At 33.9% G+C, this 16,399-nt stretch overlaps 1 protein-coding gene across 6 annotated transcripts in view; it reads left to right on the forward strand.

Moving 5' to 3' along the window:
• LOC145668895 (solute carrier family 2, facilitated glucose transporter member 1-like) overlaps positions 1-16,399 on the forward strand; it is a 206,793-nt gene that overhangs the window by 154,265 nt on the left and 36,129 nt on the right. Inside the window, exon 1 of one of the 6 annotated variants that reach the window (XM_081737165.1) lies at positions 3,581-3,953. The exons of the other annotated variants lie outside the window; for them this stretch is intronic. Coding sequence (XP_081593291.1) covers positions 3,933-3,953 — 21 coding nt within the window. The 5' untranslated portion in view covers positions 3,581-3,932. Of the gene's footprint in view, positions 1-3,580; positions 3,954-16,399 lie in introns of those variants that run through there. 6 annotated transcript variants of the gene reach the window in all.

Here is a 16,399-nt window from a genome sequence, read left to right on the forward strand (position 1 = left end):
TAACAACGGTTTAACACCAATAGCAATACTTCAGGTTTAGAATAGCAATCTTCGGAAAATAGTAAAGTCATATTATAGCGATCATGCATTTCTAGTTGACCAGTAAGTACATTTTAAGGTTCTCACTTTAGTTCCCGGTTGACACGTGAGCATCTACCGCTCGAGAAAATAGTAAATGGTGTGAAAAAGGATATATAGAGCTTTGATAATAATAATAATAATAATAATAATAATAATAATAATAATAATAATAATAATAATAATAATAATATAACCATTTTTCGTGACGTAATATACTCGTATATACGAGTAAAAATTTACCTACGTTTAGTCTCACCGCAGTCGGTCACTTAATACTAACAACGTAAATGATTTCCAAGTGTTTATATTTCCAGCAATTCTCTGGTGTCAACTGGGTTGCATACCACTTAAGGGTAAAATTAAAATTGTTCAGAATAAGTAAAATATGGTACTTTTTTTTTTAAAGCGTTTTTCTGGTTTGAGTCTCATGTTTCATATTTATTTAGTAAATAACAGTTTAACAAGGGAAAATTGTTAGGTCAAGTACTTTTGTTTTGTTTCAATGGCATTTATATGGGACGGATTATCAATTACAAGCTTCGTTGGGTTAAAATAAGAAAAATTAGTGATATGTCCCGATAGTCAGTCACTTTTTACTATTACTAAAGCGCTAGTTAATACAAGTTATTTCCGATTATTTTTATACTTCTCCCCTCTCCCTCCCTAAGTTGCAGGACTAAATTTGGATTTAAACGGCATCAAAAGTGTCACTGTTCACCTCAGCGATCCCGAAAACCATGGGTTCGGTACTAATATTGGTCGTTTTCGATCATATATATATATATATATATATATATATATATATATATATATATATATATCCTCCCCCTCCCCTAAGTTGCACCGTCAAAGTAAAATGATGAAAAGAAACATCCGAGGCCTGCATCTCAACTATGTTGAAAATTTGACCGATATCGATCGTGTGGTTCAAGAGATAAAGTCACAAACGTAATCCCTTTCATTTTTATGTATTTTTATATACATATCTCCCCGTCCCTCAAGTTACACCGTCAAAGACCCCAAGCCGAAACCTCATCTATGTGGCAAATTTGATCGAGATCGATCTCGTGGTTCAAGTTATTAAGTTATTATCAAATTATATATAACTGCGTCATTGAAATAATTGGGGGGTAAAAAATATATATAAATATGTTTGAGGGGGTGTAAAAATTAGTCGAAAAGTTGTTTTTTCATGGAAGAACACCTACGGATAGACAATTGAGGGGGGTGCGTCATGGACATGAGGGGAGCACCACTGATATATATATACATCTATGTTGAAAATTTGTTCGAGATCGGTTAGGTGATTCAAGAGTTATTAAGTCACACACGTAGTCACTTTCATTTTGATGTATTTATTTAGTACGTTTGATGCTCTCTCACCGGGAATCGAATCTGTGACCTAATGTACCAAAGGCACTTGCACTAGTCACTAGATTAGAGAGAAGGGTTAACCTTATAGTTGTTACAATGAGCCAGTCTTAGGAGTTATTTACAATAACATAGAAGTATATAGTTCCAAGGAATGTACATATGGGTCTTTGCTTTATAACTTCGAGGAAGCAGCTGTCAATTTCTTTTAAACTAACTGAATAAACCGGTTAAGCAACATATCCGAGCGTTTACACATCCTCCAATGACTTTAGATACAATTTTCATCATCCATGCTCTCTCTCTTACAACCCGTTGGCTTGGCACACGAAGATGTAACTGTTCAAACATATTGTGTAATAGGCTGCGTTGGATTCAAAGTACACATTTTAGTCAAAGTCCACCGTGGTGCTTTTAACGCTAAATTTCCATAACTCTTGTAAGAGTCGAGAAACTATCTTGATTTAGTGCGTAAATGATTGCTGATGGAAAAGGGGGAGGTGTAGGAAAATACGTCAAGGAAAGATTTGTTGTCTGAATTACTTGAGTGTGACGCAAACTAACGTCTTCTGATGCAAAAGCCTTTAGTGATTTTCCAGATTTCATGTATTATCTTAATGCATTCCTTTATTTACTTTGAAAACTTTGATTACATTAACACTATCTGCGACATGTGACTAAATTGTAACGGCGGGGATTCAAAAAAGAACAGTTTGTCTTAACAACATAATGTAGTCTATTTCAGTCAGAGGCGGATCTAGAAGTTAAAAACTGGGGAGTGGAGAGTCAGAACTCAGACTAGGGTTGGTATATCATGTTTACTTTAAACTTTCAGAAATATATGAATAACAGCTTAAATTATTTTGCCACTCAAAAAACTGGGGGGCTAGGCTCCCGGCCCCGGACAGATCCGCCACTGAATTCAGTGTTTCTCAATAGATGTGTCGCGACACACTGATATGTCACTCACTCTCCTAAGGTGTGTTACTAAATTTTAGAATTTAAAAATCATGAAGAATGTACTGATAATTAGTTAAAATCGAGACAGACTGCACCAGTCCAGCGGCAGCAATAATACTCAGTGCTATATAGTCATTATAAAAACTAATTGGTTTTACTAATATAATAGATATTATTATTATTATTATTGAAGCATTGCATTCATAGTAAGTACTTCGAAAAGCCATCAATATATGTATATTCTCTGATCTTGTTATAATATAGGTAATTCCATGCAAATACAGAAAAAAAAAAAACTAATGGTTAGTCCAGTCCTGCGTGCAATGTTCGAGGACAGACTTTCGGTACCTGCTTGAATAAATTGCTAACTCCAGTGGTCGAATGTTGAAACTAATGACGTCGCACTGATTACGTATCATAATCCAAGTAAAAATATCCTGAAAAACAATCTTGGTCATACATAAGTCGTCTGGCTCTAATCAACAAGAAATAACGCTAAATAGAAGCCAATGTGCTGACCACACATCACACAGCTAAAAGCAGCCTTCGTGGGGTGTTTTAATACCGTAGAGAGTAAACTTGTAGCTGACCGGAAATTAGCTGAAAAGAAAAGTAAAGTTTTGACCCTTCTCCTTCCTGGTCTTTGCTACTCTCCGCGCTTGAAGGAGGGAAACATGCGCCTATTTGAAAGAAAAGAGATGTGGACCAACACAATCAGCAGGCATCAATTCAAGGATTTCGTGTTTGAGCGAGTAGGTATGCAAGGATATATTAATTAGCTTTTCTTCTCTCGTTACGCGCCTAATCTGATACAGGAAACTATAATAGACCATAAATAAGAAATTTAATACGAATAGTAAGTGTGGTATACCCATCTTGGCTCATATAGTGGATCACCTTAAAGAAAACAGGTTGCATTGATACCTCACATTTGTTTTTGTGTGTTGCGCTGCAGCTTTGCAAGGTTAGGTAAGTATACTGAAAACTAAAAGAAAAAAGAAATAGCGATATGAAAACAGACTAGGCCCCACACTGCCTTGAACCTATTGCAATCCGTACTCTCTTACCCACTCGGAGAAACACTCCTCCACAGAGAGCCAATCAGAGACTCGCTAGAGATGACGCATGACACACCCCTATGATGTTGCTTCAGGCAGAGCTTTATTTAACTGTCGCCGACTTTGACAAAACTCAAACTTACAGTAATACTCAGAGAGATTAGAGATTTGCTATTTACTAGTCCTACGCGAGATTATTTTTTGCATATTTATATATACATATTTTCTACAGTATACATTCCAGACTTAGAAGAACTGATATTTACATTTGTTTTCAAAAGAACTTGTATATTTTTGTGAGTGAAAGTGTATTTTAAGTGTGATAGCAGACAATTATAATTTATTATTATTGGTACTACTACAACGGTGTTACGTTGTACTACTCAAGTTCCAGTATTACTATACTACTACTACTACTATTATAATATATATATAAAACAGACTGTATTTAGAACATCAAGTATGCCCTACATACAACGACCGGTGAGTAACAATATTGTTTTATTACATTTCAATCATTTGTTTATGTTATGTGTGCACGTGGAATAAAAACATTAGTAAACACATCAGAATGTAGTGGATAATCAGATTTTCATCTAAACATTATCCATTTTTAATATAATTCCCTTACTTTTAAACGATTTGCGAAAGTCAGTGAAAATTTTTATGGATTTGTTTTTTTTGAATGTAAGTAAATCTATGATCAATGGGGAATTTAGTAATTAATTACGGAAAATTAACGTAACTTCGTAGTTGGCTTGTGGGATATTGTTTCGAGGACATGAACCCAAGTTTAAAATAAAATCAAGTACTCTTGTATCTATGTCTCTACAGCTTCGGCAGCGCCAAAACCTGTCTGACGGGTATCCGGGCTTCTGTGTAATGCGTGAATACTGCGACAATTCCTCGTCCTCGGTCACGATTTCCCAGCTTTTAACATTAAAACAGTTGGTCGGTCTTCATTTGGTTTACTTTGCTGAATAACTACATATTCTTTATTTTTAATTAAATAAAACTTTTGCCACGAATATGACTTCTATATGCATCAATCATTGATAAATTAATATTAGTTTTTCAAACTTTTTCAAATTTATTAATTAAATTTAATCCTACGTCAACAAGTTGAATCAAACTTTTAAATTTGTGGCAAGTGACTGATGATGGAATTTAAATTTCTACTTCTTTGTGCGCGAAAGTGAATGTTGATTATGAATTGATTAAAGAAATCGTAAAATAGAAGGAAACGTAAAATGGGAGAGAAAATCCCTTATACACGATTTTGAATACGTGACACAATTCGATATCGAAGTCGCGACTTTCAAATTTCAAAGATGATCATCGTACTAGGAAGCTATCATTATGAGACGAATTCTAAACTTTTCTTTCGAAGAAGACAGCAGTAAAGATTATAAAATTTTAATTAAAATTTAGAAAAAAATTCTTATAATAATTTTTCCAGTGATTTTGCTTGTTACTTACTTTATCCCATCATATGATGTTTGAATACGTTTATATGCAGCCGCGGATCCAGGATATGATCAAGGGAGGGGCTAAACCATAGTTTACCGCTTTATCCAGTGTAAAGAAAGTAGGATTGAAGCCAGCGTTGCCAGACTACGGAAACAACTTTATTGTCACAATACCTAAAAATTATCGAATATCGGAAGAAATTATCGTATTTCTCGTATATATATATACATATATATATATATATATATATATATATATATATATATATATATATATATATATATATATGTGTGTGTGTGTGTGTGTGTGTGTGTGTTTGTGTGTAGCATCCTTGCTTATTCCTTTTTCTTTTATTTTTTTGTTCCTGTTTATTCGCTGGTCTTCCTTATGGAAAAGAAAATACCTGTGGAAAATGTATATTCTACCCAATCCTTACATTATCGTACGTTTTATAACTATTATTTTCTATCAACCGGAGCACAAAATTATCGTATGTTTTGATAATTATGGTACACTGTGGCAACACTGATTGAAGCCCATTTTATCCAGTGTTTAGCTGAGCGTCAAAGGCGGGGGCTATATAGCCACTATAGCTCTCCCCTTGGGTCCGCGCCTTTTTATATGTATAGGCTATTCATTTATACATCCATTACCAAAGTTTTATTAGGCACAGTCAAGTTCAAAAGCCTTCTCGCTTTTATTTTGTCAATATTGTCTGATTTCGTTGACACTTAGGATAAGCTAATCCCAATTTTAAGTTAAATTTCTACCTTCTGTTCGAGAGGTTATCAGAGTGAACATGCATTTGAACTTAACAATACATATAAACATTTGAGTATATGGAAACTAATGTTAAATTAATCATTTATTGAAAGAAATAATTTATTACATATGTAAAAACATATATACATTGTTCATTATGAACACATTAACATTGGCTTACATCTAATATATATATTAAAAGAATAATCTTGCATTATACGCACTATGTGTGAATCACATATGAAATGCTAAATCTAGAAAACTTGTTTCACATTGTTAATGGAAAAGGAAGTTTTCCAGATTTAGCAAGGACTGCACATATAGTATAACATTAACTATTCACTTGCTCCGTGTGAATGAAAAGGTGAGGCGAGACAAGACACATCTTACTCGCGCCACGTCAGCGCGGGAACTGAATGCTATGAAGAGAGATAATCCGTTACGTTCATTGATAACGTGAAGTAAATAGTAATATCTTATCTAGACCGGTGTGTCTGATATTATTCTTAGTTATTCGTTATTTGCTTAGTCTGGAATGAAGAAAGACAGGTGTATTATGTCTTATATTAACTTATCTCTTGAAGGATAATTCTTTTGGAATAAGTCCAGTTTTAAAAATCTTCTCGGAAAAGTGTTACAAAAATGTTTGTTTTGTACCACTGACACAGAAATATAAGGGAATAGGGTACAAGCAATTAAAAAAAAATCGAACAATACAGAGTAGTTATAAATTGAAGTTTTACATAATCAAAAAAATGATACTTTTGACAAAGAGAAAAATAGTAAAGGCAATAAATACGCATAAAAATAATGTTTGTTGACACGAATAAGTGTATAAAATCAAGAAACACGCTTTAATATTAATAAATGTAAGAACGCTCCGAAGTTATTCATTTGACTGTATCCTTGTCAATGTGTTATACAGAAATTGCATACATTAATCAAAAATTATTTGCAGTTTGCGTCGTTTTGTGTGAAAACATTTTTTTTTTTCGTGACACTAGCTGAACCTGCGTTCTCTACACAGCGCATCATTCGCATGTGAGCATGAATCTCAGTAGCGTCATTTCAGATTTGGCTTGGGGGAGGCAAGACCCCTTGATATAAGTAAAATTTCGCGTTTTTCACTGACTTACTACAAATCTCAAACTCAGGGGGGTATATGCCCATCCCTCCCCCTAAATGACGCTCCTGATGAATCTCCTTGTCATTCCTCACAATATCTGTACATGTCCCTTTACAGACACAAGTGAAAGACGTCTTGATAAAACTCGGCAAGGTGTACCATAAAGGGAATATCTTTTTTTCGATTATGTTTTCAATATCTCGCATCGCTTACAAGATTTGAGCCTACTTCCGGTTGGAGTTCCTAATTCATGTATGATCAGTATTTTCTTTCTTCTTGCATGCAGCATGTAATAAGATTACACATACAATTAATTATGTCAGTGATATATGGTGTTCATGGAACAAAACAGTCCAAATAATAAAGATTCATCTTACAATTAGACTGGAGAAATGGTTATCCTTCGTTTTTCATTAGGATTTGGCCATGAAGCAAAACGCCTGGGAGATATACTACTTACGTATACAACTGTGTCCGGTTCGAATGTATAACTCGTAGTGGTTATCGGGGATAATCAGAAGATTTTTATATATAAATTTTGACGCTTTAATTTCATTATTATGTTTTGTTAATTTTTTTTTTTATCTATGTTCATGTAACCAATTCCAGAACAATATTGTCTTCTTAAGAAATCAGCTACCCAAATAGACTCTTCATGGGCACGGTGGCTCAGTGGTAGAGCAATTACATCTGGTGTATGGGTCTCTGGTTCGATCCCGACCAAGTAAGTTTGTGGTGGACAACATCGTGTCCGTGGGTTTTCTTGGGGTACTCCCGTTTCCTCTCCCAATTTCATTCCACGAATTCTCCTATCATCATTCACTTGCCTTAGTCATGGGGGCCGCGGTGGCTCAGTGGTAGAGCGTTCACCTCTGGTGCTTGGGGTCCCGGGTTCGATCCCTGCCCCCGCCAAGTGAACTTTGTGGTGGACAAACACCGTGTGCGTGGGTTTTCTCGGGGTTCTCCCGTTTCCTCCCACTTTCTTCATTCCACCATTTCATTCATTACTCATCATCACCGTCTCCTTTAGCCTAACCGGCATAACCGCGGGACGTAAAACTCAAAGATTTCATTTCATTTTTTGCCTTAGTCATCCGTCTCCCTTAGCCTAACGGACATAATCATGGAACTTTAAACGTAACGATTTCATTTTAAATAGACTCTTTTTTTTTAACTATTCATTTTAACTATATATATATATATATATATTTTAAAGTCTAGAATCTGGCAATATAGTTTGCCTTTCTACATGAGTAAATCTAACCATAAATATATCACAAAAATGTTTTTTTTTCTTAAAAAAAAAAAAGAGAGTGATTAATGTAATCTTTTTATTTAGTCGGAAAAAGATAAAAAAAAACACAATAAATTTCAACTTTATTAGCGCAATTTTATTGTGCTCAGAAAATAATGTTGCACATTTTTATGAGCACACGTCTATACTGCATAATACATACATACATACATACATATAATACATACATACATACATACATACACATAATGTAAAGACAGTCTCATATCAAGTTAATAGTAGTGTGGATTTAACTGACATTGCAGGCAAACTGAAAATTTTTAAAGTAACGGGTGTTTGTAAGACCTCACACTTCCTGCACTAGTCATCGTCATACGATAATTGTCTCACCTTTTTTCAGTTTTCGTTTACCATCAGGACATTTCGTTTCATAAAACCTTGATGTAAATTTTATCAAAGTTTACAGCAGAACGAACAAAATCAGAAGTTCTTGAAGATAGATGATTACGTTTAGACTAAAATGTATCTTTCAATACATCATACTGAAGTCTAGTAGCATAAAGTAAACTTCTATTTTTATTCCACTTTCATCGGGATTTGGAGTTATACAGAAAAATATTCAACTCTACAAAAGTTCTAGTTTTGATATATATTTTGTAAAGAAAAAGAAAATGCTTTTCGTAAGATCATTATTTTTCTTGTTACTTCGGGGATAAAGGATATATTTCAATTATCAAATTATTAGATCTTTTTTTTTTTTTTAAAAGAAAGAATCAAACTTGTTTAAAATAAAATATAAATATGATTGTGTCCAACTGAAACTTTCTTCATTAAAAGAAATGCTTTGTTTATCAACTATTTTCATCACTTGAATTTAACATTTGGTGCTCAAGCTTGTTTGGATATTTTCAGCCGTTCATTATTTTTTTCACTAACAACCAAAGTTTGGGAAATTATGGTAATCATACGGAGGGAACTGTAAGACAAAAAATCTACTACACTCTTCTGGATATTTGGAGGCACGGTGGCTCAGTGGTAGTGCGCTTATCTTTGGTGCATGGAGTCCCTGATTCGATCCCCGGTTAAGTACGTTTGTGGTGGACAACATCGAATCCATAGGTTTTCTCGGGGTACTCGCACTTTCCCATTCCACCAATTCTTCCATTATCTTCTCACTTGCCTCAATCATCCGTCCCCCTTAGCCTAAAGGACATCAATTGTGGGTCGTTAACCTAAAAAAAAAAAATCATTTCATTTTCAGTTCTTCTGGGCATTAGACTACCTCGTCATAGAATCTCGAATTTATATAGACGGGCAAACACCAATATACGAAGTGTTTCGTAATTTTGTTATGGCGTAAACACACACACACACACACACACAAGTATTTATTTTAATTACCTGTTTGTATATTAAATAAATTTCTTTAACCACAATACTTAAAAATTACTAAGTTCTCTCAAACTGCTCTACAGTATTCTTAGAAATTATTATTGTTTTTACTGATATTTTTCAAATTCTGTTTGAAAATATAAGTTGTTATTTAAAGAAATTTGAAAGATTATTAAAATTCTCCGATTGATAGAAAAATTTATTAACATACTTTTTATGTAGCATTCCATACTCTCCAGTTTACCATATATTTTTTTAAAAAAAGGGAAAGAAGTTTTTGGTCATCTGTTCTATTACAATGTTCTACTGACTGTTTCAGTATATCATAGCAACACAAGTGAATGAAGCGACATTCATACGAGGAAAAAAATTAGTCCACCGATTCTTCTCTCTTTGCCTTGACGATTGAATCCTTTGAACTGGCCAATTCGATCTCATAAATTTCTATGGCTTCTCCAGCTGCATTCATTTAATCAATGGTAGTTTCCTTCTCCAGAAACCAGCTGTTCTGTTTCTGCCCACGTGAAGTGTTCAAGCACGTGGAGACCTCTAAGGAAAATATATATATTTAAAAAAAAAAGTGGTGGTATACACAAACATTGGCGGCGATTGAGTCCTGCAGATCCAGTAATACACCTGGCAAGCGACAGGAAAAATGAGGTTGAGATGCATTGAGTATACATAGATGTTTTGGCCAGTCAAGATTCTGGCCAGGCCAGATTTTGGCATGCGAAGTTTTGGACGAGAAGGTTTTGGTTCCGCGAGATTTTGTCCGTATACCGTCATTTATTCATTTGCTTAGATCAAATAAGGACAGTTATTTTGTCTGGGCTTAAATAGGACATTACTGTTAATATAAGTCCATTGTCTGATCTTCATTCTTATAACTGCATCTGGTTATTTCACTTTTACTTAGGACTACTTTCACTTTTACATTGCATTCCTATCTACGGCTCCCCCAATTCTAAGGTTTGACTTGAATTATAGGCCGGCCACTTTCTCTTCACTTTATATTCCACCCGTTTCTCATTCTTCTTGGCTGAAGACAAACTCTGAATTTCATGGAGTCATTTGGCCCTCATTATTACTCTCAGGGCAATATTTATTACCTATCCTCAGTGGCGTATTTACGATTTTGTTTCGGGAGGGCCTTTCCCAGCTTTATTCTTGGAAATGTGAAAATTCTGCAAGATATTTCATTTACTTTAATATAATAAATACAATTTCGGGGGAAGGGGGCTTAAGCCCGGAAGCCCCCGTAAATACGCTACTGCCTATCGTCCTTCTGTTTTCTTTTAACTCAGAATCACAACAATTCTTATATATATATATATTTTTTAATTAATCATTCTGATTATAGAGCTCTGAAAAAGCTCTTACATCCTTCCGACCAAGTGTTCCCACCGGGTAAACTTGTTTTTGAATTAGAAGTAGAGTATTTTCTATTAGTTATTTTCTAAGTGTTTTAATCTTCTAACTTCAAGGGCAGGGTTAGTAACTTATAAATTTATTAACTAACAACTTAAACAACACTGGAGTAATACATGAGAAAATGTTATATACAGATAAACTATTTGAACATGAAGATCAGAATACTAGAAAAGTAAAATATCAAATAGATAATAGAAATTACGTTGTCTTTATTTCACTCATTGCGAAATTCTACACTTTCTGCTATGCATAGAATTGGCAGATATATGTTTCTCATACGAGTACTAGAAAAAACGCATTTAGAACTTGCGTCAGTGAAAGTGTAGAATTATTGATCGTATAATTCCCCTTCTGGCAACACAATGGATGGATGTTGCGGCTGGAAAAGTACAAGACTTTTGTCATGTATGGTTAAAGAATCCGCTAACAACATTTTGGAGTATTAGAACTTCAAACAACAACACGTAATATTCTTTTGGCGGTAATCAAAATACATATTGAGATATGTCTTCGTTGAAAAATAATATTCATCGTAATACACAAAATACGTAACACACATCGGGAGTACCGCAGGGATCAAACCTTGGACCTTTATTATTCCTCATCACTATCAATGACATAACTAAGCACATCAAGAAATCGCATACTTTACTCTTTGCAGATGACTTAAAATTATATACTCAAATTAAATCACTTGAAGACTGTAAAAACCTCCAGGAAGACTTGGAAAATGTAAAACACTGGTGCCACGTGAATAAATTTAGTCTAAACATAACTAAATGTAAAGCTATTACATTTACTAGAAAAGGAAAATACATAAATTATGATTATACTATAGACGGTATAAATCTTTGTAGGCCGGAAACTGTTAAAGACCTTGGTGTTACCTTCGACCCAAAACTGACTTTCGCAAATCACATTGAAACTATTGCAAATAATGCTTATAAGAGTCTTGGATTTGTTTGTCGTGTAAGTAGAGACTTCCGTTGCCACATGACAATTTTGAAACTATATTATTCGTATATCAGATCCCAACTGGAATACGCTTCTGTTGTTTGGACTCCTCATAATGGAAAATATATCCAAATGATTGAAAGAGTGCAGTGTAAGTTTTTGAGATTACTAATGTATAAAAAAACGGGAATGTACCCAGCATACATATCATACCCAGAACTAACAAACAATTTCAATATACCGACATTAGAGCAACGTAGGTATGTTAATGATTTAGTTTTTCTACATAAAATAATAAATAATAAAATTGATTGCATAGAACTAAGTTCTAATATATTTCTGCATGTTCCGACGTCTAGAACGAGGTTAAGCAATAGTAGTACCATGTACTGTAAGAAAGCACGCACTGACATCCTGTATAAATCCCCTTTATGGAGAATGAGCTCTCACTACAGTAATATTGAAGAAAAGTGTGAAATGATAGACATATTCAATATGTCTGAAAAACTGTTTAGGAACACAATTTGTAGTATGATGAGCTGAGTTAATTAATGAAACAATAAAAATTTCTGTATGTTTTTCTTCTGTAAAAATAATGATATTTTACTATATATGTAAACAAACACTGTAAATGGGCAGGACGCCTGTTGTGTTGTTGTTACAATAAATAAATAAATAAATAAATAAAAATAAATAAAATACTAATACTAAACACTGAGGCAATTTGTGGAACATCCTTAGCTAGAAGGATAATAAGTTTTGTAACAAGTACAAAGTTTACTTGAGGAATGATGTAAGGTTTAGGGGAGCAATCCTTCTTACTTTTAGAGGATAATTTTAGGTATCATAGTTGTTATAGTTGAGTAACGCTTGGAATAATTTTTAGCTTGTTTGGGATAAAACGTATTTCAAGGGGACACATTTTTATCATCTCTTTCAATCTTCAACAAGAGAGCAAAAAGTCTTCCCTTGCTCATCCAACCGAGAAATGTCTTTGGAAGTAATCAGATAAGAAATTTTGCAGGTGCCCACTCAGCCGTGGACTCAACACCTCTCGTTATCTTTCGATCAGCTTTTTCTTCAAGGAAGTGATTCATTGTCACACATTAAAAATAACAGGAAATCACTAACTAGTTCATTTTTAAAATACTGATTCCATTTCACAGGTAGGGAGGTATGAAGACACAATTATATATATAAATCTCCAAAATTGAATTATAAATTAGATATTTAAAACAAAAAATCTGTGCATTTAGATTTATATAAAATTCGTTTATATGAGTTTTACACTTGTAAGCAACAAAAGCTCAAGTTGCTATTTCGATTCAAATAGTCTAATATATATGATAAATACATATTCCTTTTTTGATATGCGAAACGGGACATAAGTGGATCTGAACCACTACTCAAGTTTGTATTTCCCCGGTTAACACGGTTCTGTAATAATATCCGGAGGAATTGGTGCGTACATAAATAATCATACAAAATCAAATTCCTCGTAACGGGGAACAAATGCATCAATAATTATGTGCCCATTAACTCTACAATTAATTAGTAAATCAAAAATCATGTTATATGAGTATATGGTAGATTTTTCCCACTACTGTTTCTCGCTTCCAAGAGATGGCTTAGGGGAGCTTTTACATCCATTTGAATATACGTATATACTCGTACTTTGAATTTTCATTATCTAAATGTAAGTTTAGAGACCAGATTCAAATAAATGCAATACCTATAAAAAAACAGAGTTAAAGAATAAGAATATAAATAGATTGTTCAAATGGAAACATAGAACAGATTACTAGAATACTTTACGATTTATGAAATTTTAGAAAAGGAGATGCTAGTTGACAAAAATTGCAATTTTTTGAATGTGGTTCAAGTACTAGAAGTAGGCTAAAAATACAAGCGGATGTATCCCAACCTTCTTCTCACGAATCGAACACTAACATTTAGTATGTTTAAAGCTTTGAATTAAAAAAGTAAAAGGAAAGAAACTTTTGGATGTAATAGTACGCAAGAGATAAAAAATAACCACATGTTGTACTAATATATCTAATTATTTATTGGAGACAGTTAGTGAGGCCAGTGAGACCATAGGGGTTGAAACCTAGGATCATGTGTCTCTAATGGTGTCTTCTCGTTTGACCAATTTTCTTGTCGCCTACTGACTTAACTACCAGTTTACACTATGATTTTTATCTCATTTTAGACGGCGAAATGGTATGTCCATCTCACTGACGCTCACTCAGCAAAGCATATTTAGTCTGATGAAATTTCTAACAGAGATTTATTAAGAAGATGCATTTCTCAGAGTGAACAACAACACCCACAGCCATCTGTAACAATATATGTAGTGATGTGAGGTGGAAAATTTTCCGCTATATTTTTCCGGAAAATTTTCCCTTCTAGAAAAATAATCAGTAATCAAGTAACAATTCCTCAGCAATCATAAAATTGGTTGAATTCATGCACAGAAATGTAAAAAAGTGAAAGATCGTTTAAAGAATCTGAACATTTGCATGGCTCACACAATTTTCAGTAGTATGTAGGAACAAGTTAAACAATTATTCATGAATCGAAATATTTTCTGTCTTATATGGAAAAATTGAAGAACTTTTTATGAGTCGGAAAATTTTCATCATTTTGAAGCAAAAGGTAAAACAACTTTTTGTGAATCGGAAAGTTTTATTGCTCTGTAGAAACAAGTGAAAGGAATTTTCATAGATCGGAAAATTTTCATCACGATGTAGGAACAAGTGGAAAAAACTTTTCATAAGCCGGAGAATTTTGGATATTATATATAGTGATGTTAGGTGGAAAATTTTCCACTATATTTAACTGCACATTCAGCTACAAAATTGAATTTCTGTAGAGGAAAGTTAGTCAGCAACAAATTATAATTTTTCAATTAGCTTTCGGGAACCGGAAAATTTTCTAATATTTCAAGTTGGGAAGTAAACTTTTTCACAGTGTTTCTCTCTCTCTCTTCATCTGCGAGCTCCTTCGTTGCTAAGCGGTTAGCATACGCGCCTTTGGTATGGAAGACCTGGCTTCGATTCCCGGCGGGAGCTCATGTAGTTCGGATTTCACGTTAATCAGATGGTCCCGTCTTATATAGTCTCGCTGCTGAAAGGGACGTTAAACTCAAAACCAACTCAATTCAACCTCTCTCTCTCTCTCTGTGCGTGTGTGTGTGTGTGTGTGTGTGTCTGTGTGTGTGTGTATGTGTGTATGCAAAGAGCAGAGAACATGAGCTCGTAAAGTACAAATATCCCATTCTATTAATTAAAAATTCAATTTATTAAAAGTCATGAATATTTTCCGATTCATAAAAACATACTCCACTTATTCCTACATCGTTGTTTAGCCGTAGAAATTATTGGTAATAAATATTGTCATAAAAAGTTTCATGAAATGAAAATTTAACGATTCTTCATTTCAAAAATGTTTCAAAAACTTCAATACGTTCTTCCCTCAGAATCCACCTTTGATCTTACAATATTAGATTTCGTCAGTTTAATACGCATAAGACGGTTTTCTCATAGCTTTACTACTTTTATAGATTTACATTCAGCAACATTTAGAAATAAGTAGATATAAGAGAGAGAGAGAGACACTATGTAAATTTTTACTTCCCAACTTGAAATATTAGAAAATTTTCTGGCTCCCGAAATCTAATTGGAAAATTATAATTTGTTGCTGTCTAAGTTTCCTCTACAGGAATTGTAAAATGAAATGAAATTTTTGAGTTTTACGTCCCACGGTTATGCCGGTTAGGCTAAAGGAGATGGTGATGATGAGTAATAAATGAAATGGTGGAATGAAGAAAGTGTGAGGAAACGAGAACCCCGAGAAAACCCACGCACACGGTGTTTGTCCACCACAAAGTTCACTTGGCGGGAGCAGGGTTTGAACCTGAGACCCCTAGCACCAGAGGTAAACGCTCTACCACTTTTTTTTTTTTTAAAAAAAAGAAACTTCCTAACTTATTTTCTACTGCAACCACTTTTCAGGACTACTAGACAAGACAGGGACACGACCACAGAAATATCGAGGACAGTTAAAATTCCACCCTTGCTACTACAGAGGGACTCGAACCCCCAATGGGCTTCACCTCGCGATCAGCAGCCTACCACTGAGCCACCGTGCCCACTACAGGAATTGTATATCTCAATGTATAGTTAAATATAGTGCAAAATTTTCCACGTAACATCACTATATATAATATCCAAAACTGTCCGGATTATGAAAAGTGTTTTCACTTGTTTCTACTTCGTGATGAAAATTTTCCGATTCATGAAAATTTCTTGCATTTGCTTCTACAAACCAATAAAACTTTCCGATTCACAAAAAGTTGTTTTACTTTTTGGTTCAAAATGATAAAAATTTTCCGACTCATAATAATTTCTTCAATTTTTCCATACAAGACACAAAATATTTCGATTTATGAAACATTGTTTCACTTGTTCCTACATAGTACTGAAAATTGTGAGCCATGAAAATTTTCAGATTCTTCCATTTTTAACATTTCTATAC

This window comes from Thermobia domestica, chromosome 13 (assembly GCF_964235325.1).
Source record: "Thermobia domestica chromosome 13, izTheDome1.hap1.1, whole genome shotgun sequence".
Lineage (NCBI taxonomy): Eukaryota > Metazoa > Arthropoda > Insecta > Zygentoma > Lepismatidae > Thermobia > Thermobia domestica.